The 26,811-nt window shown below is 36.4% G+C and overlaps 2 protein-coding genes across 2 annotated transcripts in view; both read right to left on the bottom strand.

Moving 5' to 3' along the window:
- Positions 1–15,770, bottom strand: part of LOC134796516 (G-protein coupled receptor Mth2-like) — a 48,235-nt gene extending 32,465 nt beyond the window's left edge. Inside the window, exons 1-5 of the mRNA XM_063768703.1 lie at positions 15,439–15,770; positions 5,016–5,205; positions 3,649–3,840; positions 3,196–3,274; positions 2,632–2,819 (exon numbers count right to left, since the gene is read on the bottom strand). Coding sequence (XP_063624773.1) covers positions 2,632–2,819; positions 3,196–3,274; positions 3,649–3,840; positions 5,016–5,205; positions 15,439–15,747 — 958 coding nt within the window. The 5' untranslated portion in view covers positions 15,748–15,770. The remainder of the gene's footprint in view (positions 1–2,631; positions 2,820–3,195; positions 3,275–3,648; positions 3,841–5,015; positions 5,206–15,438) is intronic.
- Positions 15,771–19,377: 3,607 nt separating this feature from the next.
- On the bottom strand, positions 19,378–24,931 carry LOC134796598 (uncharacterized). Its single transcript, XM_063768769.1, has 2 exons — positions 24,471–24,931; positions 19,378–20,026 (listed from the first exon to the last, which is right to left on the bottom strand). The coding sequence occupies exons 1-2, from the start codon at positions 24,876–24,878 to the stop codon at positions 19,382–19,384; spliced, it is 1,053 nt and encodes a 350-aa protein (XP_063624839.1). The 5' UTR covers positions 24,879–24,931; the 3' UTR covers positions 19,378–19,381.
- Positions 24,932–26,811: the final 1,880 nt, after the last annotated feature.

The following is a 26,811-nucleotide window of genomic DNA, read 5'->3' as shown; positions in this document are numbered from 1 at the left end:
ATCTTTATTAAGTAAATTCGTGCTTATATACTAGTGGCCTACGTGAGTGGCATTTAGGTGACCTTTACATAAATGTAATTAGAATTATTGTTCATTTTATTAAATATATTTTCTATTTCTTAAATGTCACCTTAAATGTCACATGACGTGTTGACCCTAATACTCACCACGTCATGTGCCTACTCACCGTACAAAACGGGCTAACAAGTATTGGGTCCTTACCTATGAAATTGGCGTTTTTGTTCATAGATATAAGTCTGATTCTAGTTTTTTTTTTTTTACAAAAGTACATACACAATTACAATAAAACTACAATATGATTTCGCCAAACTGCTTGACAGCAATTAATTGTTATTTTTTATTGTTAAGTGTTCAGAATTAAGCCTTGAAAATAGGTCTTTTCATGTGCTGTCGGTTCGAGTATTAAAATTACTTATATTTTTCTAATGGTACCAATTTTCAAGAAATGGAGATATTGAAAACATACCTTAAAGGTGTCAAAAATTACTGGAAAAAATTTGTTTGGTTTGAATTAGCCATCAAAAAAATATCCGCAAAATTAATTGTATGGAAATTCGTGTTTCGTTGAAATTCTCCGAACAAAACGCCAATTTCATAGGTAATGACCTAATATGTCCTCGGATGGAAAAACGGGACCACATTTGGCTATTTGCTTACGCAAGTCTTGGACTGAAGAAGCTGGAGTCTCACCCCGTATAGCCACTTCGTACTCTAATTCACTTTTTTGAAGAGACATAAATTTTATGGAATAAGCCATTGCAAATTATTATTAAATAAACCTTGGCTAAATGTTGAACAATATTAAAAAAAAAAAACAAAATACTCCGCCTGTTACAATATAAACTGATAAAGCTAGTAACGTTCTGGTTCAAAGTGTATAAAAAAAACGGAAAGATGAATAAAAGAAGCAAAGCACAGACACAAAAATAAAAACCAGAAAAAAAACGTTTAAATTGCAACTAATGCGTACGGAACCAAGTATTACCGAAATCAGGTCGTAAAAATACAATTACAAAATGTAGCAGACTGTACTAGCGGACTAAATTACAAATTACAGCCGTTAAACAACCGTAAAAAAAAATTATATATGATTATATTAAATTTAAATTACAAAAATTCCCACGTTGGGCGCCACTGCTACGTTTAAGCTGTGAGGTTTAAATTAAAACACAGAATCTCACTTAATAACAATTTATTAAACGCTCAACGTCGCTAGCATTCGAGAATATCGTCGAAGGGTCAAAGTCCGTTAACCGTCTGATTCTTACTCCCGGTTTACGAAAGTAGTCGCTGCCCACACGCTAGTTCCCTGGCCCGCTGTGTTGCTGTGAGCGATGAAGGTCTGAGGGACGTCAGCCGTGTTCCACCAGGGTCAGCACCAGGTCCTCAGGGTAAGCGCGAGCGTGCCATCGTCGGCCTTCTAGGCGTGCTATTGAACCCTGGAATTATTTTAGCTCGTCTTAGTAAATAACCCACGAAACGGCTCCCTTGACTGTGACTGGCTTGAAGAAGAAGAAGAGCAGAAGCGGAAGAGAAAGTACTGCATGATAGCCGTGAGAATGCCTTGGTGATGTTAAAATGTCACAGTCAGGCGGAACTTACAAAATGAGCAGTTAAGCATATAGTTTTTAAAAAATATACAAATTACAATTTAATCTTGCTTTAAATGAGCAAAAAAGCATTAACACTAGCATTTAAGATTTGCAAGCGAAACTAAGAACCTATTAAACTACGCTAAGGAAGTTCAAACCAGACAAAGAAAAGATCGTTACAACTTAACGGTAAATAACCGTTGAACACGCATTCAAATTTACTACTCCCTAAAGCACTCTTAAATGTTCAACACTTACCCAAAGGGGTTACACTGACTCTATCATTACATGTACTAAACGAGTACAGAAACTCAGGCAATTACTAAGCCCTTATTAAAATATAAAAATTGTATGCGCTGCGAGTGCGCGACATGCAAGGACGCTGCGAGAGAGCGACGTGCGCCTGCGTTGAATCTCAGAAACGAATGATCGCCGGACGGACCGCGGCGCGGCAGCCAGACAGCGCGGGGGAGCGCGGCGAGGGGCATGGAACCGGTCGGTAGCCCAAGTACTGGTTCGCGCGGCGAGTACAGTCAGACGCGCAAATAACAAGTTGAGATTAGAATTAGACCACACGTAATTACTTTAATCCCTAGATTAGTGCAGGTATCAAGTAAATGTTAGGTAAGTGTTAAAATATCGTATTTATACAGTAATGTAACTTAAATTAATGAACGCAGAAATAATTACATACGATTAACCTAGGTTAAGTAACATTTATGTTACAGAACAGCTGTCATAAAAAATGACGTCGGAAGCCTCGGCCCGAGCTCGGCCCGGTCCAACGTGAGTTATCCTTTATCACTTGCCTTGCCCGGCTGAATGACAATTGAAATTGATCAACCTAATTTTTTTTAAATTCGTTATTAATTTAATTTTAATGATTAGTTTGCTTAAAGTGGTTAGATGGAGACAATTAAATTAGATTTTACTGATACATACGTATTTAATATAATTAGGACCTAATTTAGTTAGTTAAAGTTAACTATAAACTCTCGCTTACACATCCATAACTTACCTTCTAAAAAGCATCCTGTTCCATTAATGTCAGGCTTAATGAACCACGGTATATGCCTCAAGTCCATTCTGTCTATGATACCCATCCCGATAGTCAACACCAAAGGCATGCCGAAGGCGTATAGACAGTACATGAGGAACTTGAATGTCTCTCCTCGCCGATGTATGGGCCGAGCTTTGGCGTATCCCCTGTAGAAGGAAAACGATTGTCTATATGCGTCATATAGATATTTCACCGTTAATAGGGACAAAGTTTCATAGGTACCATATATCGCTACTTGAAGTACTAGAATACACAAGTGGTGGGATTTGTCAGGTTTAGGTAGAGACTATCCTACCCTTACCACGTTTAAAAACAAAATCTTTCTTTATTTAAAGTTACCTACCTAAATAAGTTCTTATGCCAAACAACATACTAAAAATACATGCTGGTTTCCGGATGTAGAGGATCCCTTCAACCTTTTCCTTTATGGGAGACAACTAGTTAAAGTAGGCAGAATATTATGTAGGCATATAAATTAGGTAGTGGTTATTAGATAGGTACTTAATTACTCGTTTGTCATACCTGAATGTCCACCAGATGTCGATAGACATGACGTTCATCCAACAAAAACATGCCAAGGAGAAGTAATGAATCAGGAATGCTGAAAAACAAATCTTTATTATTGACCTAAGTTCACATTTACTTGATAAAGTTACGAGATCTCTAGCGGCTTTCATATTGATTAAATGATTACCGAGATAGGAAAGTGGCACAGATATCATTAATACCTACAGTACGTATTTTTAGGGTTCCGTACCCAAAGGGTAAAAACGGGACCCTATTACTAAGACTCCGCTCTCCGTCCGTCTGTCTGTCCGTCACCAGGCTGTATCTCATGAACCGTGATAGCTAAACAGTTGAAATTTTCACAGATAATGTATTTCTGTTGCCGCTATAACAACAAATACTAAAAAGTACGGAACTCTCGGTGGGCGAGTCCGATTCGCACTTATCCGGTTTTTTATAAGTACTTACTAAATATAAGACAGATAATGTCCGTTAACTCATCAGCCATGCTATAAATTTCCAGCAGCGCAAAGGAAAGAAATATTGCCAGCAGACAGGCCACGTAAGCCATGAGGATCTTTCCGCACAAGTTTCTGAGCTCCGGCAACAGGCAGTACACGATGAGGACGAGGATCAGAAACACGCTGGATACGAGGAATTCTGTCAAAAAATATTGTAATTTTATTAAAGAAGATACCATCAAAAACTAATCCTTTAGTGTTACGAGTATAATCGCTCAAATCTGAAATTTTCGCGAGTTATTCTATTTTTGATAAAGTTGCGTTCGGCGCTTGAGGTCTCAAACTTGGATTACTCACTGGCCCAACATCATAAACAAGTCTGCAAAAAATCAGAACTACCGGATTTGACGCAAACGCCAAATGTATAAAATGACTGTATTAATATTGCTGGCAATGGAGGCGTAGTGCCACCGATTTCAAAAACATTGTTGTGTCTTTATCTACGCTACGTGTATTTTTAAAATGTTTTACTTATCAGTTACATTATAACGAAGTTAGGTACTATTGTAAGCATGGAAGTCACTTCCTTCCGAACCAGCCGGCGTATTATGGATGGCCTTATCCATCTTTATCCACGTGATAAAATAACTGTCACTTTTTAAAACCATGGGATAGAAAGTGACGGACACCGTTTTATCATGCTGTCACGTAGACTAGAACGACCATCATATCCGTAAAGGGCTAAGATGGCCGGCTCTTTATCATTTGTCACCATGCCTGTCACGTTCTAACAAGTATATAAGTGCGAAAGTGACGCATGATATGACAGGTGATAAAAACGCGACCATGATCATACCGCTGCGGAGCCCGATTCAGATTATTTTTTTTGTTTTGATACGATCTTGAAGATCGCTCACGCTGATTGGTGCATGCGGAATTCAGTGAGTCGTGCGTGAGATGGGCGACGATCACGAAGACGATCGTCTAGGTCAGTGTTTCTCAAACTGTGGGTCGCGACGCTCCAACTCCAAGGGTCTCTCTGCCTCTGCCAGGCTTAAAACAAGACATAAGCGAAATATTTTGTTCGGGTCGCGTCACTAAAAAGTTTGAAATACTCTGTTCTAGGTAATGTCAAAACCAGTTCAAAGCCATAATAGAATCGACCCTCTGAGTCGGAGTCGACCATAGCCCGTCTTGTGGGACGAGAGTATTTGTCAATTTCGTGAGTCATATAAGTCATATTCTTAAATGCAGAACACACCAACTTGTCAGTAGAAAAAGGCGCGAAATTGAAATTTTCTACTAGAAGTCAACTCTTCGCGCCTTACATTTTTTTATTTGTGATAGAGTATATATTCACAAGTGCTTACTTACCACTTACAAAGAAGATGCTGTTAGACTCAAATTCATCTTCCGGTACCGGGGTGGGGATGGTCCATATCCTGAACTGTGGTTCGTAAATATTTCTTCCGTTCGGCAGCGCGATGTCTATACAGAACTTATCGTTTGCGATCGGCTTGAACCTGTTGAAGGAGTTCGGTAGCTCCTGCATGACGGTTCCATCCTAATAAATAAGAAATTTAATTTATTACTTTCCTAAAGTCTCAGCTAACTAATCATAAATAGGTATAAGAAAAGGTATAAGTATAAGTATTTGAAAGTTCACATTTACTTTAAATAAATGTAACTATAAGATTGCTTTCTGTTGTTGGGTAAATACTTCTGAATGTTGGGTAGAAATTTACCAATATAGAGCAAATATCTTTGTCGCTTTAGAAAATAACAATAGGTCATATCTACCTACCTATACGTTTTTGCATGACTCCTATCTTTTTATATCATGATCAGACTAAGTAACACTTAGTTGTATTTATGTAGCTGCGGATAGCCGAAATCCCTACCTTTTCCCTCTTAGACCAGCGGTGGAACAAAAATGGGTTTTGATAACATTAAAGTTTTTTCTTTTTTGATATGTTATTGCATGCATGTTAAATAACATTTATGTAAAATATAAGAAAATTATAGGTGGAGCGTTCGGCCATATTTAAATATTTTAATTTTGCTAAATAACTATGTAAATATAAAATTAAAGTTACAAAAAACTGTAACATGTTCAATAACACTTTAATTTATTCACAATATTCGGTTTTTAGAAATCTGGAACAACTGCTTTCTGGTGAACGTAAAAACACGAATTACTTTGTCAATAAAGAATTAAAGTAGCTGATATTGTAAAATTACGATATTATCTATCAACTTAGTATACTTGTAAAAAGTTAGAAATGTAGACAATGTGCTTGTCTAGATATTGATTTCTGGTTAAGCAGTATAGCCAATATTGAATTAAAGTTTGTAGAGTTAATATTACACGGTCATAATAAAGATCTTAGTTCCCACACAAAATATAAGAAATATAAAATCACGGCGACACTAAATACTGATACGTAAGTATGCATTCCGCGCTTATATTGAGTTACATTTCAAACGCGCGGCGTTTTCGCGCGCCGCGCTGTGCGCCGTGGCAGGAGGCAGCGATCGACGGTGGCGGGCTAGCGATTAGCGCGGTGCCCGTAAAAAATACGCAAAACGTTTATAAAATTATTATCAATGGTAAATAGTTATATTGTTAATAGTAGGTACACTAATGGAAACTTACCTACACTTATTTATTTCTATATGTACTAGGGATTGCCCGCGGTTTGGTTTACGTAGAATTCGTTATCGTGTTAAGTATAGAAATAATAGATACATTTGAAAATTATTTTAGGTGCATTGTCATACAGATAACCACCCTTGTTAAAGTATTCTTCAAATTAAATAGACAGGTGTCATTTCAATATAATTTTGCGTAATTTGGCGCTTTTAGGTTATAAATGACTAGCGACATATATTTTTTGTTTAAGAGCGATATCCGATATATATATCTCCGATAATATTTACTTTATCATTTAAATCAATTTCAAACTAACGTTATTCAATATTTATCATTTTAAAGTCAATTTTACCAACCAACTGAGCTATACGAGTATACCTACGGAAACAACTCAAAATTTGCATTAAATTAAATGCCACTCTTCTTATCCGTTTCGAACAATCAAGAGGGCCTTTACGAGCTGATGTAGTGAAAATTTTATTTAACCCTCGTCCCTTGAAACCTTCACTACGCTCGAGGTTCAACTTTACGAACCACTCGCTACGCTTGTGGTTCAATTTTAGAATGTTTCGCTTGTTTGGGTATCAATATTAGCACGATTAATCAACAAATTTTCCCCTTGTAAAACAAATAAATAAGGTAGGTGAGGTGCAGGCATATGAGGCCCGGCGGGTAACAAGGCCAATTTCAAAAATAGCAGTTGCTCCCTATTATTCTGAATTTGTACTTGTTGCTAAGAAGATCCACTGTCAGTGCAGGTAAAAAGGTCTAGTCCCGGGCCTTATTGAACGTATGAGATGAAATAATAGATTAAAATATTTTAAGATAATTTTGAATATTTTTAATCTCTCATTAATAAGGCCGATTTGAAGAAACTTCTATGAAATTATGACTTATAAATAACACCTTCACTGTGTGGGCTGTCCAAATCGCTGCAGACTTTTCTTGGTCTAACTCTAATAATTTTTCACTTGCTTTATTGACCTAAAGACGTTTTAAAGAATCAAAAAGTCTAATAACATTATTTAGACACTTATACTTTTTAAAGGCAGTAACTACTTACTTATATAGGTAACTTTTTTTATTAATACATAGGTAGTTATTTACGATAGAAGTGCGAAACATAGAAATTTTGCAACGAATGACGAATTTTAAAACACGGCCAAAGGGAGTGTTTTATTGTGCTTATTATAGCACCGGTGTCGTAATGTAGCACCAGGGCCCTATTTCACCAACGTGACAGGTGCGACAATTCGACAAGTCTCATTGTTGATGACGTCACAGGCATCCATGGGCTACGGTTATAGCTTACCATCGGACGGGTCTTATTCCTGTTTGTCACTATCATTGTATTATTAAAAAAAAACTTTATTATATCGGCAAAAAACAGGTACCTTTCTTGTGATGTTTATGATGATAATGATGACAATTGACACAAGATTTCAAAGAACTTTCGGTAATTCTTGACAGTAAATGAGTTCTGTGTCGGAATTTCGTGACAACTGTCGTATTTCTTGTGACAATTGTCCAAGTCCCAGCCCCCCCTTTGCTACAGTCCAACCCGAAAGGCACCTTAGGTCGGCGCTTACGTCATTATTACCGGCGCCCCAATACTAATGCGGTGCTACGCGACAAAAGCGCCGACCGCCATATTCAACGTGGTTTGTCACATAGTACCCTGTAAAGGTATGATTCCAGGGATAAAGAATATGTTATAACGTTATCCAGCGTATAATGGAATTCATAAAAGTTTTTCTTTATAATTACTACAAGTAAATTTGTTCATATTTGCATATTACTAAAAAGGTAAATGAAAAGTAATTGAGTAATTTAATTACTAATTAATGTAATCACAATTGCAAATTACACAGAAAAATTAATTACATGTAATTAAATTTTATGTAATTAAATTACAAACATTTTAATTACATGTAATTAAATTAGTAATTAAATTACACGAGTAATTAATTACGCCCAACACTGGTTGGTGGCAAACAACCACACCGCTCGTCTGATGGTAAGCGGTTACCGTAGCCTATAAAGGCCTGTGACGTCAGTAACAGTGATGTCGACAAACATTTTCAAGTAAAATGTTGCTAAGACGAAACCATAAGCCTAAGACTCGCACTGTTAAAAAGTTATCAGATCTCTTGTCGAGCCAAGCTTCAAACTCTACAAGCCCCTTCACTAACTCTACACCTTAGTCAAAATATGTGGCTTGGCTGTTTTGCTACCGCCACATGGGCATAAGGTGAAAAACTTATTATAATCATTATTTTTAGGGTTCCGTACGTCAAAAGGAATAAAACTGAACCCTTATAGAATCACTCGTGTGTCTGGCTGTCCGTCTGTCACAGCCTATTTGCTCCGAAACTACTGGACTAATAAGTTGAAATTTGTCTATAACCCAAAGACATACATGTAAAGTAAATATGTAATATAAATTTAAATAAAGGGGTCACTTTTGAGATGAATGATAAATAGAAGAAAAAAAACTATATCTTTGTTATATATCAAATGAAGGTGCTCATTTTAGAATTAGAATCTCAAATATATATTTTTCATAATTTTAAAATAAATAGTTTAGAAGTTATTTAAGAAAACAGGCAAAAAATTAACATTACCCTTATCTCCGAAACTACTGGGTCTTTTTATTATGAAAAAAATACACATATTAGCTCTTTACCTATAGATGACAGGAAAACCTATTAGAAATGTGGAGCTAAGCGTGAGCAGGCCTATGGAACTCTCTGCGCGAGCTCGGATTAATACCTACGAATCTGCTCCCGTTCACGGTAGAAAAGCAAGCCAGTTGGTTGCCACACGCGCTCACGTACGCACGTCACCGCGCGCCGCACTGTCAATTTTTACGATAGTTACACGTACGGCGGGATTCGGGAAATGAATTAGAGATGCACTAGATAAGAAATAGTAAAGATATGTGACGTTCCACGGCAAAAGGTACCATTGCCCCGACTGAATATTGGATTGGCGATAATAATAAGCGAAAGCGCCAGCCGCCATAAGGTACCTTTTGCCGTGGAACGTCACATATCTTTACTATTTCATATCTAGTGAATGTCTAACGGCGCGATATCTTAAAGGTCGAATCGCGCGGGTAGTAGGTACCTACCTACTATTGAATTTCTTTAATTAAACATGTAATGTTTAATATGTGTGACAAATGTATAGATTTAGATATCTATCTATTTGAAATAGGTAGTAAATTTTTAATTTATTTTGGTAAATGTTTATTTTAACGACAGTAAGTTTACACCGGAAAGTGCCTACTCATTTTTGCTCTGGTTAACTTATAATTAATTACCTTTATTCATGGGGTTTCTATTATTTTTCTTTACTATGTAACTGTGGCGTGAGTCGGACTTAAGTACTTAGTTTTTGATCCGATCCCTACGGGTTTTTAAAAGACATTTTACTCACTTTTCACTAAAAAAACATATTGTTAAAAATTGTGTAATGTACGGAACCCTTGGAACGCGAGTCCGACTTGCACTTGGGCGGTTTTTTTTATTATACATACAATAGTTCTTGTAGAAACGAAACGGCCGAGCCACATACTTTGACTAAGGTGTAGAGCTAGTGAAGTTAGGGCTTGTAGAGTTAGAAGCTTGGCAAGAGATCTGATAACTTTTTGACAGTGCGAGCCTTATGGTCTCGTCTGGGCAACATTTTACATCAAAATGTTTTTGGTGGGATTTCACTTCTTTTTGTAAGTTGCTTATGACAATCTTCCATCTCCTAATTTAAAGAGTTGGGGGTGATTTACTATTAAAAATCCTGAAATAAGTATCTGGGGGCATCTGTTACACAATGTACTTCTTACTGATTCCCCATATAAACCCTTCACCCCGTAAGGGTAAACTTTGGGGTTGAAATCTGCCTTCACCCCGTAAGGGTAAACTTTGAGGTTGAAATCTATTCTATATCCTTCCCCATAACAATACCTATCTACATACCAAATTTCAACTAAATCGGTTCAGCGATTATTGATTCCCCATACAAGATTAAACCCCCTCATCATCCCCTTAGGGATTAAAAAATTCAAGTTTTTGAATTTATTTGTTGTTTGTGTACTAAAACTATCTTACATATCAAATTTCAGCTTCTTAGAGGACTTCAGGAAGTACCCTAAAGGTATTGATAATCATCAAGTGAGTGAGTCAGTGACGAAATCGAAGTTTTTAGATAGGAATAAAATCTAAAGTATAAGAGCTATGCAATTGATATGCTTAATAAGTCCGAGAACTTTGTTTATCTAGTATAATCCAACCCCAAGTTATGAGGGTTCCAAAAAACGACGAAGCGCTTCGAGAAAAGGTAGATAGTGCCCTTGCGCTTTGCTCGTCTTGGCGGGGGCACTGCCGTGTCCCCAGATGTTAAAACATAATAATAATAAAGATTTATGTTTAGTGACTTTAGTTACCTACTATTTTCGCGTAAACTAGACAATTTTTATATCTTTAGTTAATAAGGCCCAAAAGAATTATTTTTAACTTATTATAAATATCCTCTTGTTGTGAAGTACCAAATATTGTTATTTGTATATGTATAACTCTTAAGTTAAAAACAATAAAATCTGTTATTGTCTACTGTCAAAATGATTATTTTTTGCGGGAGTAAGTAATACCCTGCTAGTGTTCAATAAGGCCCACAATAGGACTTTTATAAAAGGTATATTTTCCAAGAGTATCGTAATATTTTTATAACTATTTTGGTATAATGAAGAAACTTCAATAAATAAGATACCTATTTGAGTGAGTTTTTCATACTAAATATCCTGTTTATTAAAAAAAAAAAATTAATTTAAGGTGGGCCGTATATAGGCATATACGGCCGACACGGAATATACAATAAGGTGAGGTCACTTACCTTATTGTATATTCAATATGTATACGTGTAATATTGAGCAGTTGGTTTATAATATACATAATATGATATTGACGTTGAATAGGACAGGACATGACAATAGGAACCAGAAATAGGTATAGTCGGTCAAACCAATTTGTCAGTAAATAAAAACTATATTCATCCTTTTCTTTTGGGTGCTAGTACTAGTGTAAGTCAAAGATAGTATGATGATTCTGTCTATGTTTGAAATGAGACAGTCCTTTGACAAACTATGGTAAAAAAAATAGTTGTGAATATCATGTACATTTTTATTACAATTTCGAAATTCAAATGTTCTTCCTAATCAACTCGGCCACTAAACTAACTGATAACTTGGTATCCGATCCGCTAACTCGGCGAATGAATCGCCAATTCGCCAACTCTCCGAGCCGAGTCAACGCTATCACACTGCTACTAAGGCCATTAAAAAATAAACCTTAATTCGAGAGCCCGAAGGTTCTTATATGACAAACAATACATTATGACTTAAAACTTTATGGGAAACAAAGGGACCTCTTTAATTTCACGTAATGTCCGCATCTAATTTATATATGTCCACAGTAAACAAACAAATGAATGATAAGAAAAGACAGACAGTGCTGTGAGCGGGAGGTGGGGCGAGGCGAGGGGCGAGGTATAGGTAGGCTGTGATAGGCTCTCGGGCGCCGCGCCGGCGACACTGACGGACCAGCGCGGCGTATGTATGAATTTCGCGCCTTTTTAAATATATTTTTCTCAAACATGCAATGAAATATTGATGTTATGTTCCTTATAATAGGCTGCGAAGTATGACGTTTCAGGTGCGGCTAGGACAAAAGGTCGTTAATGGAATTTCATACACATCTTGCAGGCCTAGGCCGGCAAAGTCCTCTTTTTTAATTTTTATTTCACAGATATTTGTGACACAACATCGTGGCATTCATCCATTAAAAAAAACTAGAGGCAGTATTTGCTTTATGGTTCGTAATGACACTGCCACTACGCGTATAAAAAAATAACAAAAAACAATGTTTGCTATAATTTGCAGTTTTATTTGTATAAAATCAACATGAACTTAATAAATAATACATTCTATAACTTTATAATTTTAAATTATAAATTTAACTACACAAATAAAAACATTTAAAATATTTCATCTAAACGTTAGCGGTAAAAAGGTCTACTCAAACACGCGTAGTTATATTTTTTAAATTGTTATGGAGGTAAAGTTGAAAAATATTCATTCTGTTTTATTGGATTTATGGTGCGTTGTTGATTTTTTGACTTTAATATGAGTTCCGACGAAATAATGAAATTAATATTAATTGTAATCGTTGGTGTTGGAATTGGCAGCGTAAGCAGAATTGATTTTAATAACTTGCTGCCTCTGCCGCCAAGTCAAAGACGAAGTATGTATATGGTTGCTTATGGCAATTTTATTATTTGAGAAACTAAGAAAAATGGCTTACAATTTATTAGAAACAGTTTTGTGGCATATTTTAAATGAATGTAACTACAAATTCGTCAACACTGTGGAAATTATACTTATTTACTCCATGCATAAAGCAACGATGTATGTGAAACATGATATCAACATGAAAGACTATGTAAACTTACGTGATGAAAACGACAGTCAGACGGATACAAGGCGAAAAAATCAAAGATACATGAAAATATACGGGTAGTAAAAATACACGACTCGTGTAAAACATACGCGTGATAATGATATAGGTACGTGTTGGTTATATTTTGGGTGTAGTTTATTTTTAGTTTTTTCTATAAATAAAACTTGGGTTTCGTGGATTTTTTATTTTATTTATTTCATTGCATGTTTGAGAAAAGCACTATACATACCTCGGCGGGAAATGGGGTTGCCCGCGCTCAGACCTATCCGTCCTCGCTTCGCTCGGCCGTCTATATGTCTTCGGCCGGCAACCCCTTTCGTCCCGGCCTCTGTAGTAATGTACTATTACTATTACAATGCAAGCTACACACCGAAATTTATTATTTTCCATAATATGGCTGCGTATATTATTTTATAGTAATAGACTTATTTTTACAGACTCTAATTCAATATTAGATATTATAGGACAAAAAACGCATATTAATTCTAAAGCATATATCTTATTCTTCTAAATTTTTAGCTTGCCTACTAACTTAAGAATTTAGATATGTTGTTGTGGATTTATTAAACTTTAATTCAATATCGACAAAATAATAAGCTAATTTGTAGTTTGACTAAGAAGCACGTTAAAAAAAATTGTAATAATTTTACATTACAAAGCGTCATACATATTATAAACGATGGAACTTAAACATTGCACTTTAATTCAATATTAAAAAATCATTAATAAAAATATATAAATACCTAATTTATATCTAACGCTCGTTCTAACTTTTCGTCATATTTTACAAATATGCTTAAAAATATGTCCCATGTCAGATAAGTATCACTTTTTCATCTTTAGAATTATCAAAACTTTTAGTGCAAAAATCCGGTCCCACTATTGGTCTATCTAGGAAAATTACTTTTGGATCCCCTAAATCCCTTACTGATAATGTTAATAATAGTTATAATTATAATTATAAACATAGTTCCTAATTATTAAGAAATGAGTCATAACTAGTGATCCTTGCGGTAAACATAGGAGGATGTTTATACCAAGAATTGTTAGATTAAACTACAATAACAACTATAAATTCTTTGTTATTTTGACTCATATTATTGAATCATTGCTGATGTTACAGGATTGTCTAAGCAAACAGTTTATATATAGGTAACATACATATATATTATTCTAATAAAATATTGATTATTTAATTAAGCAGGCATACGACGAATATGTATAGGTAATATTTTTCGTCGTTAAAGATAATAATAGGAGAACAACGGTTGAATGACGTGATTAAATTTATATTATTTACTTAGTTTTTCTAATTTACCTATGAGTAGGTAGGTACCTAGTTAAGATGAGGTATTTTCTATCGACTATTTGCTCTATCTAAAACGGCAAGTACCTAATCGATATTCGTGTATTTTATTCTATGTATTTTCTTTATTAGAAGAAGAAGAAGAAGAAGAAGAAAGACATTTATTCCATAAAACACACATACACAGGACAATAAGATGAAAGAAATAAGATAATTAGAACAGCAAAACAAAGAAATTATGTACACATTAAAAAAAAAAAACAAAGAAAAGAATACACACTTGGGATTTTCAGGATTTTCTTTTTTAGCCCACCATGTGGTCTACATTTGTTTACAACCTAGCCTAACCATAGATTTATACAGTAAATAACTGACACACACATACTTTTTAGGGTTCCGTACCTCAAAGGAAAAACGGAACCCTTATAGGATCATTCGTGCGTCTGTCTGTCTGTCCGTCTGTTACAGCCCATTTTCTCCAAAAGTACTGGACCAATTAAGATGAAATTTGGTACACATATGTAATTTTGTGACCCAAAGACGGACATCTTACGTAAACAAATGAATTTTACACATGGAGGCCACTTTTGGGGGGTAAATGAGAAAATTAAAGTAATGTTTTTTAAACTATATCATGTTACATATCAAATGAAAGAACTCATGTTGAGAATCTCAAATTGACATTTTTTGTCATTTCAAAATAAATAGTTTAGAAGTTATTTAAGATAATAGCCAAAAAATGACCATTCCCCCCAGAAAACCAGCGCCATGGTTTGCCGCGGCTGAGTGGGGATCCTATTTTAGCGTCCAAATGTCTTTTATGTCTGCATGTCTTTCTTTTTTTTCATGTACTATGTTGTGGCGTTAAAATTAATGTATTTCTTCTTCATATAAAAAATACATTGTTAAAAATTGGGTAATGTACGGAACCCTTGGAACGCGAGTCCGACTCGCACTTGGCCGGTTTTTTCTTTAGGAGCGATTATTTCCGAAAATATTAACTACTTATATCATAAATGTTTTTTTGGAGACCCTTATTCGTTTTGAAATACCTATCCAATGATACCCCACACTATTTTACCGTTCTGTCGCAATGCATCATTTATGTATCCATGCCAAATTGCAGCTTTCTAGCACTATCGATCACCGAGCAAAGCCTCGGACAGACAGACAGACGGACATGGCGAAACTTCTAGGTGACTACGAAACCCTAAAAAGACAAAACCAAAAAGAAGAAATTGTGGACCATTATTTGTAGTAGGTATAGGACTTAGTGGAGTGATTTAACGGTATAGTTAGATATTTAAAAGTGAAAGATTATCTTACCTCCAGCAAGTAATTATTGAATTTCCTGGACATGTCGAAAGCTCTAATCATACTAAAATTCCGAGACTTCGACGGCACCAACGTGAACACTTCAAACACCTTCTTCCTCGTCTCCGCAATATCCTTGTCATAAATAACCACATCCCCAAAATTGTAATTTGTAAAATTGTACACCCCCGTATCATTCTTGCAATGTTTCTTGAAACCTACATATTGGTCAAAAGGGCAACATTTATTAATAACTATTTTAGTGTCTCCGAAACTGAAGTAAAAAATTAATATAAATATTGTTAATTTACAAGCAGACATGTTTACTGTTATGAATGCTCCGGGATTATGTGTACATAATTATTGTGCGGAATTGTAATCGCGTGTGTTCTGTAGGGTGACCAGAAAGTACGGGAACAGACGTAGACGGTCCATATTTGTGAAGTGCGCATTTTCCCTAACAATAACTGAAAGGAAGGAAGGAAGAAGGTAAATAATCTTGACGTGTCTTTTTATTAAAAAATATTGAAAAACGCTTTAAAAAAAATCGTTTATATTACTCATGAAAGCAAAAGAATGTAAAAGATCCTATATGATTTATAATTACAGTGGAAACTGGATAAGTGGAACCTGGGTTAGTGGAAAACCTCTTTAAGTGGACCCAAGTTCTCGGTTCCAGTCCCTTGGCAACGAATTACCTCTATAAGTGGAATTTTGGGACCTCTATAAGCGAAATCCATTTTTTCGGAAATTTCTTATTTCTACCTCTGTAACTGGAAGCAGCCGTCCCCGAAACCTCTATGAGTGGAACAGCTCGGCGTTATAAAATTTGTATTTTTAATAAACCGTCACAAGGAGGGTAGTTTGTTTCGTTAACATTATGGTTCGTGTTTTAACTACGTATTTTGTATGAGATCACACATCGTTCAGTTTTTTTGCATTAAAGTACAATCGGTACATTGATTTATTTAACCATACTTACTGGTTTCTCTTGCATAAATAAATATTAGGAGTGATTTTGTTTTTGTAATTTTGAAAATTGTATACGAGTAGGTACTGTGGATTATTTACAGTATTGCTTTTTTTAAAGTCAGGATTACATACCTATTTTTGTTAATATGTACATACATATCTACATACATATTTAATAAAAGATGCTTATTTAAGTCTTGATCATACCATACGTGACCTCTATAAGCGACATTACTAGCATCCACAACCTCTGTTAGCGAGAGCCTCTGTAAGTGAGAAAACGTTTTATTTGAACCTGGTTAAGTGGAAAACTGGATAAATGGAAAACCTGGATAAGCGGAACTAAACAGCCGGTCCCTTGCGATTCCACTTATCCAGTTTCCACTGTATAACATATTTGGTGTGACTTATTTTTCAATGGTGATTTTTAATAAAAAGACATGTCAAGATTAGGGCTTGCATTCCGGAATTCCGGAATTTCGAAATTCCGGAATCTCGGACAAATTTTCCGATATTACAATTCCGGAATTGATACCACTCAATATCGAAAATTCCGGAATTGGATTTAAGTACTTTTTGTACGTTTTAATACCTTTATTATTAAAAATTGTTAAGAAACTACACTGTACGGGTGTTTTTTGTCGTTATTAAGTGCTTCTTAGTTTTCAGTGAGCTATAGTATAGGTATATTTTATTTTTCCGTTTGCTAAAGCAGTGGGACAAAATGGGCTGATAATAAAAACATAAAAAAACAATAAAGCAGAGCGATTTACTTGCTTAGAATAGTCAGAATCAGAATAGTCTGAATCCTACATAAGCGAATTTGTAGAATTGAAATTTAATAATATTTGGACCTTTTATCTTGAATTGAATTCAGAGAAAAAGAGATTTTCTCTATTAACGATTTCGAATCCTGTAGAAGCACATAATATATGATATTCTGAATCATAATTAGGAACTAGGAAGGAAAAAGCCGAACTTAGACCTTAAACTTCTTAAACAACACCACTACCTACTAGGTTAGGAAGAGTAGGAAGCTATTATATTTAACTATTTTATAAAATTATGCATCGAATGGTTTGCTAGCAATTATAGTTTCCCCAAATAAATACCCCGTATCATTGAAGTGAATAAAAGTAACCATTTTAATAAGGTGGTAAAAAAACGTACCTACTTTAAATTAAATTTCTGTTAAACAATACTAATTTTAATAAACGTAAAGTATGAGGTTTTCACATTTTTTGTTGTTTTTTACTAAAAAATCGAATAAAAATATGATAAACCCTAATTCCGGAACCAGTTCCGGAATTCCGGAATTGGAATCCAATATCGAAAATCAGTTCCGGAATTGGAAACCATCCGATATTGCAAGCCCTAGTCAAGATAGCTTACCTTCTTTCTAATGCTAAAATAAACGAACAATAATAACAATCGTTTTGGTCTCAACCGTAACAAAACTGGCTTATTATTTAAAGCTTAATAAGTAGTTGTTAAACCTTTTTTTACCTTAGTTGTTGTTTTATCGCTAGCTTGTTCTAGAATATCGTAGGTGTCTTAAAAGCCTTTTTCGTTTCGTCAATAATATTAAGCTAAGAATACAGATCTTTATTATTGGTAAAAACATTGTTAGTTTTTTTTTTCAGATCTACTCAAAACAACAATCCAACATATTTTTACAAAATCTCATATTATTCCGTAAATAAGTACCTACCTATACACATATGTATTAGCAAAGCAAATCACGTAAGTATCTACTTATGTGACAAAATAGGAGCAACCTCAATTAACTTTACAATTAACCTTAATTTATTAGGTTCAACAAAGTATGGTAACCTTACGCCCTAGTAATAATTATAAGGGAAATAATTAAGTAGTAAGTTTTTCCTTTCCGGTAGTATTCATTCATATCGTGGCCATGCGCTTTTGCCGCTGGATGTACATCAAGGAAAATTGTGTCTTCCCTTAGGATAATTATGTACAGTCAGCAAAAAAGTAACGAACTAAATGAACAAAAAAATATAAAAGCTACTGGTTCACGTTCTAAAGTAACTGTTACAATCCCTAATATATTTGTACTTACAAATGTATGTACATAAAACAATTAGACTGTAATAGATACTTTAGAAAGTTTAGAACGTAAACTGTAGCGATATATTTATTATTTATTTAAACCTTATTGCACTTAAAATTATAAGTACAAATGGCGGACTTAATGCCATAGGGCATTCTCTACTAGTCAACCACTGGGCCAAAAAGAGACTGTTGTTAGGTGTAGGTTGTTAGGTATATCTCTATTTGGAAAGGAACTCCAGGATGGCAGATACTTACTTAGAGGTAAGAGGCGTAGTTTCACCCACGTACTGTAGGTACGGTATGTACCTATGGTTTGCGCTTCCTTATCCTGAAAATACTCTGAGCACACACTTTCTCGCTCTTTCAGCCTGAAAAACCTCTGAGCTACCACCCAGATTTTACTCGGTATATTATGTTATCAATGAGTCTATTGGATTAGCATAACGATTGAATATTATAATAGTCCGAGCACGTTTTAGCACTATAGCTCTCCTAGGAGGGATATATAATATATACCTACTCGTATGCATTGTCAAGTCAGTGCAAACTTAGCGTGGTCTAGGTGTGTTGTGAAAAAATTATCAAAACAAATTACTTACAAATTTAAATTAATTCGGCCAAAATCGTCGATTAGGCGCAGTTGCGTTCCCGTGCCCCTGAAAGTCGTGGCTTTTTAGGTTCAGCCTATATAGCTCAAAGTATATGTGGTTATATCAAATAATAAAACCATTATGCAACAGAAGTTTGTATGACAAGGATACTTATGCAGTATTTCCTCGACGGGCGTTTAGGTATGTGGAATAACCGAAGCGAAAAATTCCTGAATAAAATTTATTTCGTACCTATGAGTTATGTAGTATTTTAGTGTAACAGGTCAAAGAGCACGACTCATATAATGCCCAACATTTTCTTAATCTTTAATACGTTTTACTTCTAGAGGATCAATCGACTTTAAGCTTTTCCTTTTCAACTGATGCTTCAAATCGTTACTTGCATTTTTATTTATTCTTTCAATATCCTGTTTATCATCTTTTACAGTGATCATGTACTCGTAGAAATCTTTGTCGGTATTGTCTTCCACACAAGTATCATCAGGGCTAATGGTTTCAAACTTGTACATGGGTGATGACCGAGGGGACGACTTATATGAGTTATGTGACATAGGAGACGCTGAACGAATTCTCTTCGTACTTGTAGATGGGACACTGTGCGACACCGGCTGAGGTATTTTTACTTTTGTCTTGTTCTTCGCTTTGCTTAGCTGTTTTTTCGCGTTGAATACCATTAGTTGCATTTTCTGCATCAAGTCTAACGCTACTAATTCTGGCATTTTTCTCAACTGCATGGTCATAGAGCGGCCAAAAAGATCGTATTCATCTTCTTCAGTACTTGCTATTAGAGAGTTTTGGTACTTTTGTTTGTCTGGACTCTTAGATCTTTCTGGCGATTCGTCCATTAGTTGAATGTATTGAGTGCTTATATCAAAAGGTTCCTGGTAGTTCTCATAATCTTCTTCTTGAAATGATTCTTCTGCAGAGTTTGATTGTTCTTCTCTCTGTGAAAAAATTGGATATTCAACAAATGCGTCTCACTGGCCAAATCTAACTTACTCGTAAAAAATTTAACAACCACTTTAGTCTAGGATGTAGTGACTATACCTATACCTACCTGACTTGCGAAACTTTAATAGGTAGGCATATTATATTGTGAATATTATGATTAATAAACAAATTTAATATCTTTGATTTTGATAGCCCAAACAAACGAGATTTTTATATGGGGACCCACGTACCTATATCTTCCCTGGCGATAAAGATCTATCATCATTTTTAAATGTAATTTACCAAAATTATGCAAAGTGGTTATGTGCAAAATGCATGGTGGAGAGATTTAAAGGTGGAGACACTGCAATAACGTGTAAGTAAATAGGTACTGTCGTACTTATAATATAACCGATTAATTCTCAAATAATTGTGACATGGTATGAGATTAATGAGAATAAATAATAAACCTGAATCTTAGGCTTTATTACGCTAAAACAAAACGATAGGAAAATATTCAATGACAACTTCAAATTCATGACATTCTTCCCTCCTTAGTCCTGAACGTAGTCCGACAGATGGGAAGGGGGCCGTCGAGCTCGAGCCGAACGACGTGGCTCATTCGGAATAAAAGGGCTAGGAGTTGGCTCTGTGGTCACGTCTGGAGCTCCGACATTTTGGGTTGTTTCAGTCGCGGGGTCAGAGGGCCCAGCAATGGGATCTGTAAGTACTTCATTTCCATGGAATTCAAAATCATGATTTTCTTCATTCTCTACACCGTGTATAGGAGTAGGATCATTTGTGTTAGTGTCCGTTAGTGGCACTGCACCCCTGGGAGCGAGGTGGCGATTCGAAACCAGCATCTCTTTTCCGTTAGATAATCTCACTGAACTATAGCTGGGATTTGCTTCTATTAAATCAACTTCTTCTACCAGAGGGTCGTACTTGCTTGCACGAATGAATTTTTTGAGGAGGACTTTGCCGGGCTGTAGCCACGCTGGCATAGATTGCCCCCACGAAGATTGTCGACAGTGGTTAAACATTCCCTCGTACGGTGTCTTATTAGTCGAGGTGCAAAGTAAAGAGCGGATGCTATGTAACGCTTGTGTCATCACAGTCTCCCACATGGTGATAGGCAGGTTTTTAGTTTTCAAAGCAAGGCGAATTGTTTGCCATAGAGTGCCATTCAGGCGTTCGACCTGTCCATTTCCTTGAGGATTGTAAGGTGAGGATCTGCTTGTGGACACGCCCTTAGAGTGTAAAAAGTCTTTCATTTCAGTGGACATAAAAGAAGTCCCTTGGTCTGTATGAATAGTTGCCGGGTATCCAAATACAGAAAATAGTTCGCTCAGGTGTTTTGTGACGGTTTCCGTGCTCATATCTGAGCAAGCATACGCAAAAGGAAATCTTGAGTATTCGTCTATGATTGTCAAAATATACTTGTTTCGCGTTGCTGATGGTATTGGCCCTTTGAAGTCCATAGATAATCTCTCGAAAGGAGCGGTAGCTTTTATTAAAGTCCCGGTTGATTTGCTGAATCTGGGTTTGATTTCCGCACATGTAGGGCATGATGATAGGACTCTCTTTACATCATCACAGCTAAATGGTAAATTTTTAGACCTAATCCAGTGTGTTAGCCGAGCCACACCCGGATGACAAAGTGATTGATGTAATTCCTTTAGACGGTCATCGGTTGACGTTGCGCAGCAAACTTGCCTTGACAGAGCGTCTGCTACAGTGTTTTGACTTCCTGGACGATATTTGATGTCAAAAGTATAATTTGAAAGTTCTATTCTCCATCTTTGAATTTTATCATTCTTTATTTTACTGGCATGCCCTTGTAGCATATAAGCTACTGATTTTTGATCAGTTACGAGATAAAATGATCGTCCGAGTAAATAATGTCTCCATTTTTTAAGGCTTTCTATTATAGCGTAAGCTTCCTTCTCGATGATAGGGTAGTTCTTCTCACTGTCGCTTAGAGATTTCGAAAAGAATGCCACAGGTCGGCCATTTTGTGTTAGCGAGGCAGCGATGGAATAATCTGATGCATCTGTTTCAACAGTAAAAGTTTCATCAGGATCGATAGCGGACAGCGTAGACTTAGATATAAGGCGTTTAATTTCTTCAAATGCAGCTGATTGTCTGGAGTCCAAAGGGTATTTCTCTACTAGTGTTAGCGGGTGTAACTTATTTGAAAAGTCGGGCACCCATTTAGAGTAGTGTGAAAACAGTCCTATGGCTCGTTTTAGGGATGCTGAATCTTGAGGCAATGCTAAATCGAGGAGCGGACGTAGTCGGTCTGGATCGGGTTTTACAATTCCATTATTTATATTATATCCAAGAATACTGATATCTGTCAAAGCGTATTGACTCTTTTCTTTGTTGATGGTCAGGTGATACTTCTCTGCGATTTTTAAAAATGTATTTAGTTTTTCGTCGTGGTCTTTCTTATCTTTCCCGCATACAGTTATGTCGTCCAAATATGGAAATATTCCATCAATATTTGTTTTTCGGATTATTGAATCTATAGCTCTTTGGAAACATGCAACACCGTTCGTCACCCCAAACGGGATACGGCGGAATTGATATAAATTGCCCGCTGCTTCAAAGGCTGTTAAGGGCTTATTTTCAGGAATAATGGGAATTTGGTGATAGGCTGACTTTAGGTCGATTTTGCTGAATACTTTGAAGTTTGAAACCTTCGCAATAACGTCTTCGATGTTAGGAAGAGGATATGCATCTAGGTAAGTATACTTGTTTACTGTTTGCGAGTAGTCTATACACATACGTTTTTTGTGTTGCGCGCCGCCTGTCAGGAGGACCTGAGCGCGCCATGGCGAATTACTTTCTTCAATGATTCCGTCAGTTAGAAGTTTCTTAATTTCATCTTCGATAAACTTTTGATCTTGAGGCGCAAATCGGCGAGATTTCACTGCAACCGGGTGACATTCAGGTGACATATTGGCAAATAAATCGACGGGGTCGATATAAGCTTCTTCTAAGGCGAACAGTTTTAATGGAGGTAAGTGACCGCCAAAATCAAATTCTACTGAAGAATATTGCCTCAGTACGTCACGACCCAATATAACATTGCAGCACAGATTTTTCAATACTCGAAGGATTATGCCAGAATGAGTCCGATTTTCTAGGGTTATGGTTGCTGAGTGGACTTGAGTAACGTTTGATTGGTGCTCTGATGTCGCCATTGATACGCTTTGGCCCCAGGGCTTCGTGGTTAGACCGTATTGATTAATGACTTCTTCGTCTATGAAACTCGTTGAACTTCCTGTGTCGATCAAGGCTCGGAGACTTATTCCATTTACCTCGATAGTTGTGATGCATTTTTCTGTCCCACTTGCTGCTAGTGTCAAAAATAAAGACTCGTTTCCACTTTGTTCGTCATCGTTTGTTACTATAGCTGCGTTTTGCAAGGCGTTCCCTCTACACACTTTCGCAAAGTGGCCTTGTTTGCCACATTTAAGGCAGGTGGCTTGAAAAGCAGGGCACAATCGACGAGGATGGCGTGGGTTTGCACAGAAGTAGCATTTTTCATTTTGAGAATTTGTCAAATATGTATTAGGTTTCCGAGTTGAAGCTGTAGCTGCGGCAGTGGGCGTGGATTGTGCAGGAATTGGCGAGGATTGACTGACTGCAGCGGTTTGTTGTGGAATGAAACTTTGCGATTGTATTTGGGCAGATTCTAAGGCACGAGCTTGATTGTGAGCTTCATCTAGCGTAAGAGTCATATTTTCAAGTAATCGTTGACGAATTGCGGAAGACGATAGACCCGCGATAAATGAATCTCTGATGAAATCTTTTTCGTATTGGTCGGCGGTAACTGCTTTAAAACAGCAATCTTTAGATAGTAGTTTAAGCGCTTGAAGGTACTGGTCGACAGTCTCACCATTCTGTTGACGTCGGGAGGCCAGATTATGGCGTGCGAATATCTCACTCTTCGGTTTGACGAATAAACATTCCAGCGTAGACATAGCGCTGTTATAGTCACTTGTTTGAGCGATATATTCGTAAATATTTGGCGCTATGCGATTAATAAGCAGTTTATATTTTACCGCATCAGTTTCGGCTTTGCATTCTTGAAGAAAATTTTCAAAAGTCTTTTTCCAATGGAGCCATTTTGAAGCATTTTGGCTATCCAACGGATCTGCTTCGAATCTTTCGGGTCTAAGATACTTTTCCATTTTTACTGTTCTGTCTTACACGAGTTTTAAAGGAAATTTAGCGTAATAAATTGACATGGTATGAGATTAATGAGAATAAATAATAAACCTGAATCTTAGGCTTTATTACGCTAAAACAAAACGATAGGAAAATATTCAATGACAACTTCAAATTCATGACAAATTGATTGTCACCCATATATATATAGAAAATCAAACAATGTAAAGACACACAAGTTAAAAGTAATTTATACCAATATATTTTATTAGCACTTACTTTAGTCATGTAAGGTCCCGTGACATCCAGTATAAACTTCAAGGCGTCATACGCAAACCATTTTCTAACGTCATCGCTTTCATGATCATCCTTCATCTTACTCGTCAATCGATGGTGTTCTCTGTGAAACGCACTCCGTAAATTCTTTATTTTCTTCCTTACACCGCCCTCGTCCATTCCGTACTTCTGTCCGAAAGCAATAAGGATTTTACGTTTCTTGCCGTTATGTTTATAGTTGGGGTTTCTTATATCCCATAGTACTGTGCATTTTCTGTAGTCTTTGATGAAGTTTAGTAATTTTTCGTTCGTCCATTCCATATTATTGCAGAGTCGCGGTAAAAATAATTTGTGATAATAACCTAAAATGGCGCACGCCGTTCGGAAACTGGGTGCGGCAGCGTGTGGCATGCGCGACTGGGGGCCGCAGGTGGCCGCAGCTTGGCGCGGTGTGCCGCCGTGCCACGCGACACTAGCGCTAGTGAGCTTAGCGGCATCTAGCGGCAGAGGCGCGAACTAGTACGAGCGCCTGGTCGCTTAAGATCGGTTTTCCTAGGATAGCGGTGCCGTCATATAGCAACTAAATTATTTTTGCTACTACCAATACTATTTATTTTTATACTACCTACTCAAAAGAATATATGGGCCACTAAGAATTTTGTTCAGGAAAACTAATTTCATGTTTATAGAAACCAATATGGGAATTGTGAAAGAATTAATTTTTATAAGCCTTAATACTTAACAACAACAAAAAATACCTACACGATAGTTTGTGAAAAATACAGGCTGTGTAAAATTATGTAAAATGTAAGGTTGGAAAATTAAATTGCTATTTTTCCGGCCACCATAAAATCGAATGCCCACGGATTTTTAAAATTAATAAGTATTGCAAAATGTAGTAAAGATTTACTCATTTCCACATTACAATATTAAATATACGCCTTACCATCACTTATAAAATTTTTAAAAGTCCATAAACAATTATTTCTGGGTACAAGATTTTTGGAGAATGTCATGAATTTGAAGTTGTCATTGAATATTTTCCTATCGTTTTGTTTTAGCGTAATAAAGCCTAAGATTCAGGTTTATTATTTATTCTCATTAATCTCATACCATGTCAATTTATTACGCTAAATTTCCTTTAAAACTCGTGTAAGACAGAACAGTAAAAATGGAAAAGTATCTTAGACCCGAAAGATTCGAAGCAGATCCGTTGGATAGCCAAAATGCTTCAAAATGGCTCCATTGGAAAAAGACTTTTGAAAATTTTCTTCAAGAATGCAAAGCCGAAACTGATGCGGTAAAATATAAACTGCTTATTAATCGCATAGCGCCAAATATTTACGAATATATCGCTCAAACAAGTGACTATAACAGCGCTATGTCTACGCTGGAATGTTTATTCGTCAAACCGAAGAGTGAGATATTCGCACGCCATAATCTGGCCTCCCGACGTCAACAGAATGGTGAGACTGTCGACCAGTACCTTCAAGCGCTTAAACTACTATCTAAAGATTGCTGTTTTAAAGCAGTTACCGCCGACCAATACGAAAAAGATTTCATCAGAGATTCATTTATCGCGGGTCTATCGTCTTCCGCAATTCGTCAACGATTACTTGAAAATATGACTCTTACGCTAGATGAAGCTCACAATCAAGCTCGTGCCTTAGAATCTGCCCAAATACAATCGCAAAGTTTCATTCCACAACAAACCGCTGCAGTCAGTCAATCCTCGCCAATTCCTGCACAATCCACGCCCACTGCCGCAGCTACAGCTTCAACTCGGAAACCTAATACATATTTGACAAATTCTCAAAATGAAAAATGCTACTTCTGTGCAAACCCACGCCATCCTCGTCGATTGTGCCCTGCTTTTCAAGCCACCTGCCTTAAATGTGGCAAACAAGGCCACTTTGCGAAAGTGTGTAGAGGGAACGCCTTGCAAAACGCAGCTATAGTAACAAACGATGACGAACAAAGTGGAAACGAGTCTTTATTTTTGACACTAGCAGCAAGTGGGACAGAAAAATGCATCACAACTATCGAGGTAAATGGAATAAGTCTCCGAGCCTTGATCGACACAGGAAGTTCAACGAGTTTCATAGACGAAGAAGTCATTAATCAATACGGTCTAACCACGAAGCCCTGGGGCCAAAGCGTATCAATGGCGACATCAGAGCACCAATCAAACGTTACTCAAGTCCACTCAGCAACCATAACCCTAGAAAATCGGACTCATTCTGGCATAATCCTTCGAGTATTGAAAAATCTGTGCTGCAATGTTATATTGGGTCGTGACGTACTGAGGCAATATTCTTCAGTAGAATTTGATTTTGGCGGTCAC

The sequence above is a fragment of the Cydia splendana genome, chromosome 13 (genome assembly GCF_910591565.1).
Source record: "Cydia splendana chromosome 13, ilCydSple1.2, whole genome shotgun sequence".
Classification (NCBI taxonomy): Eukaryota; Metazoa; Arthropoda; class Insecta; order Lepidoptera; family Tortricidae; genus Cydia; species Cydia splendana.
This window is presented reverse-complemented; position numbering and strand designations above follow the sequence as displayed.

Coding starts and splice junctions, on each gene's coding strand:
- LOC134796598 (XM_063768769.1), bottom strand. CDS start 24,878: ATGCCACACGCTGCCGCACCCAGTTTCCGAACGGCGTGCGCCATTTTA. Junction 20,027..24,470: donor CGGGACCTTACATGACTAAA/GTAAGTGCTAAT, acceptor ATTTTTTCACAG/AGAGAAGAACAATCAAACTC.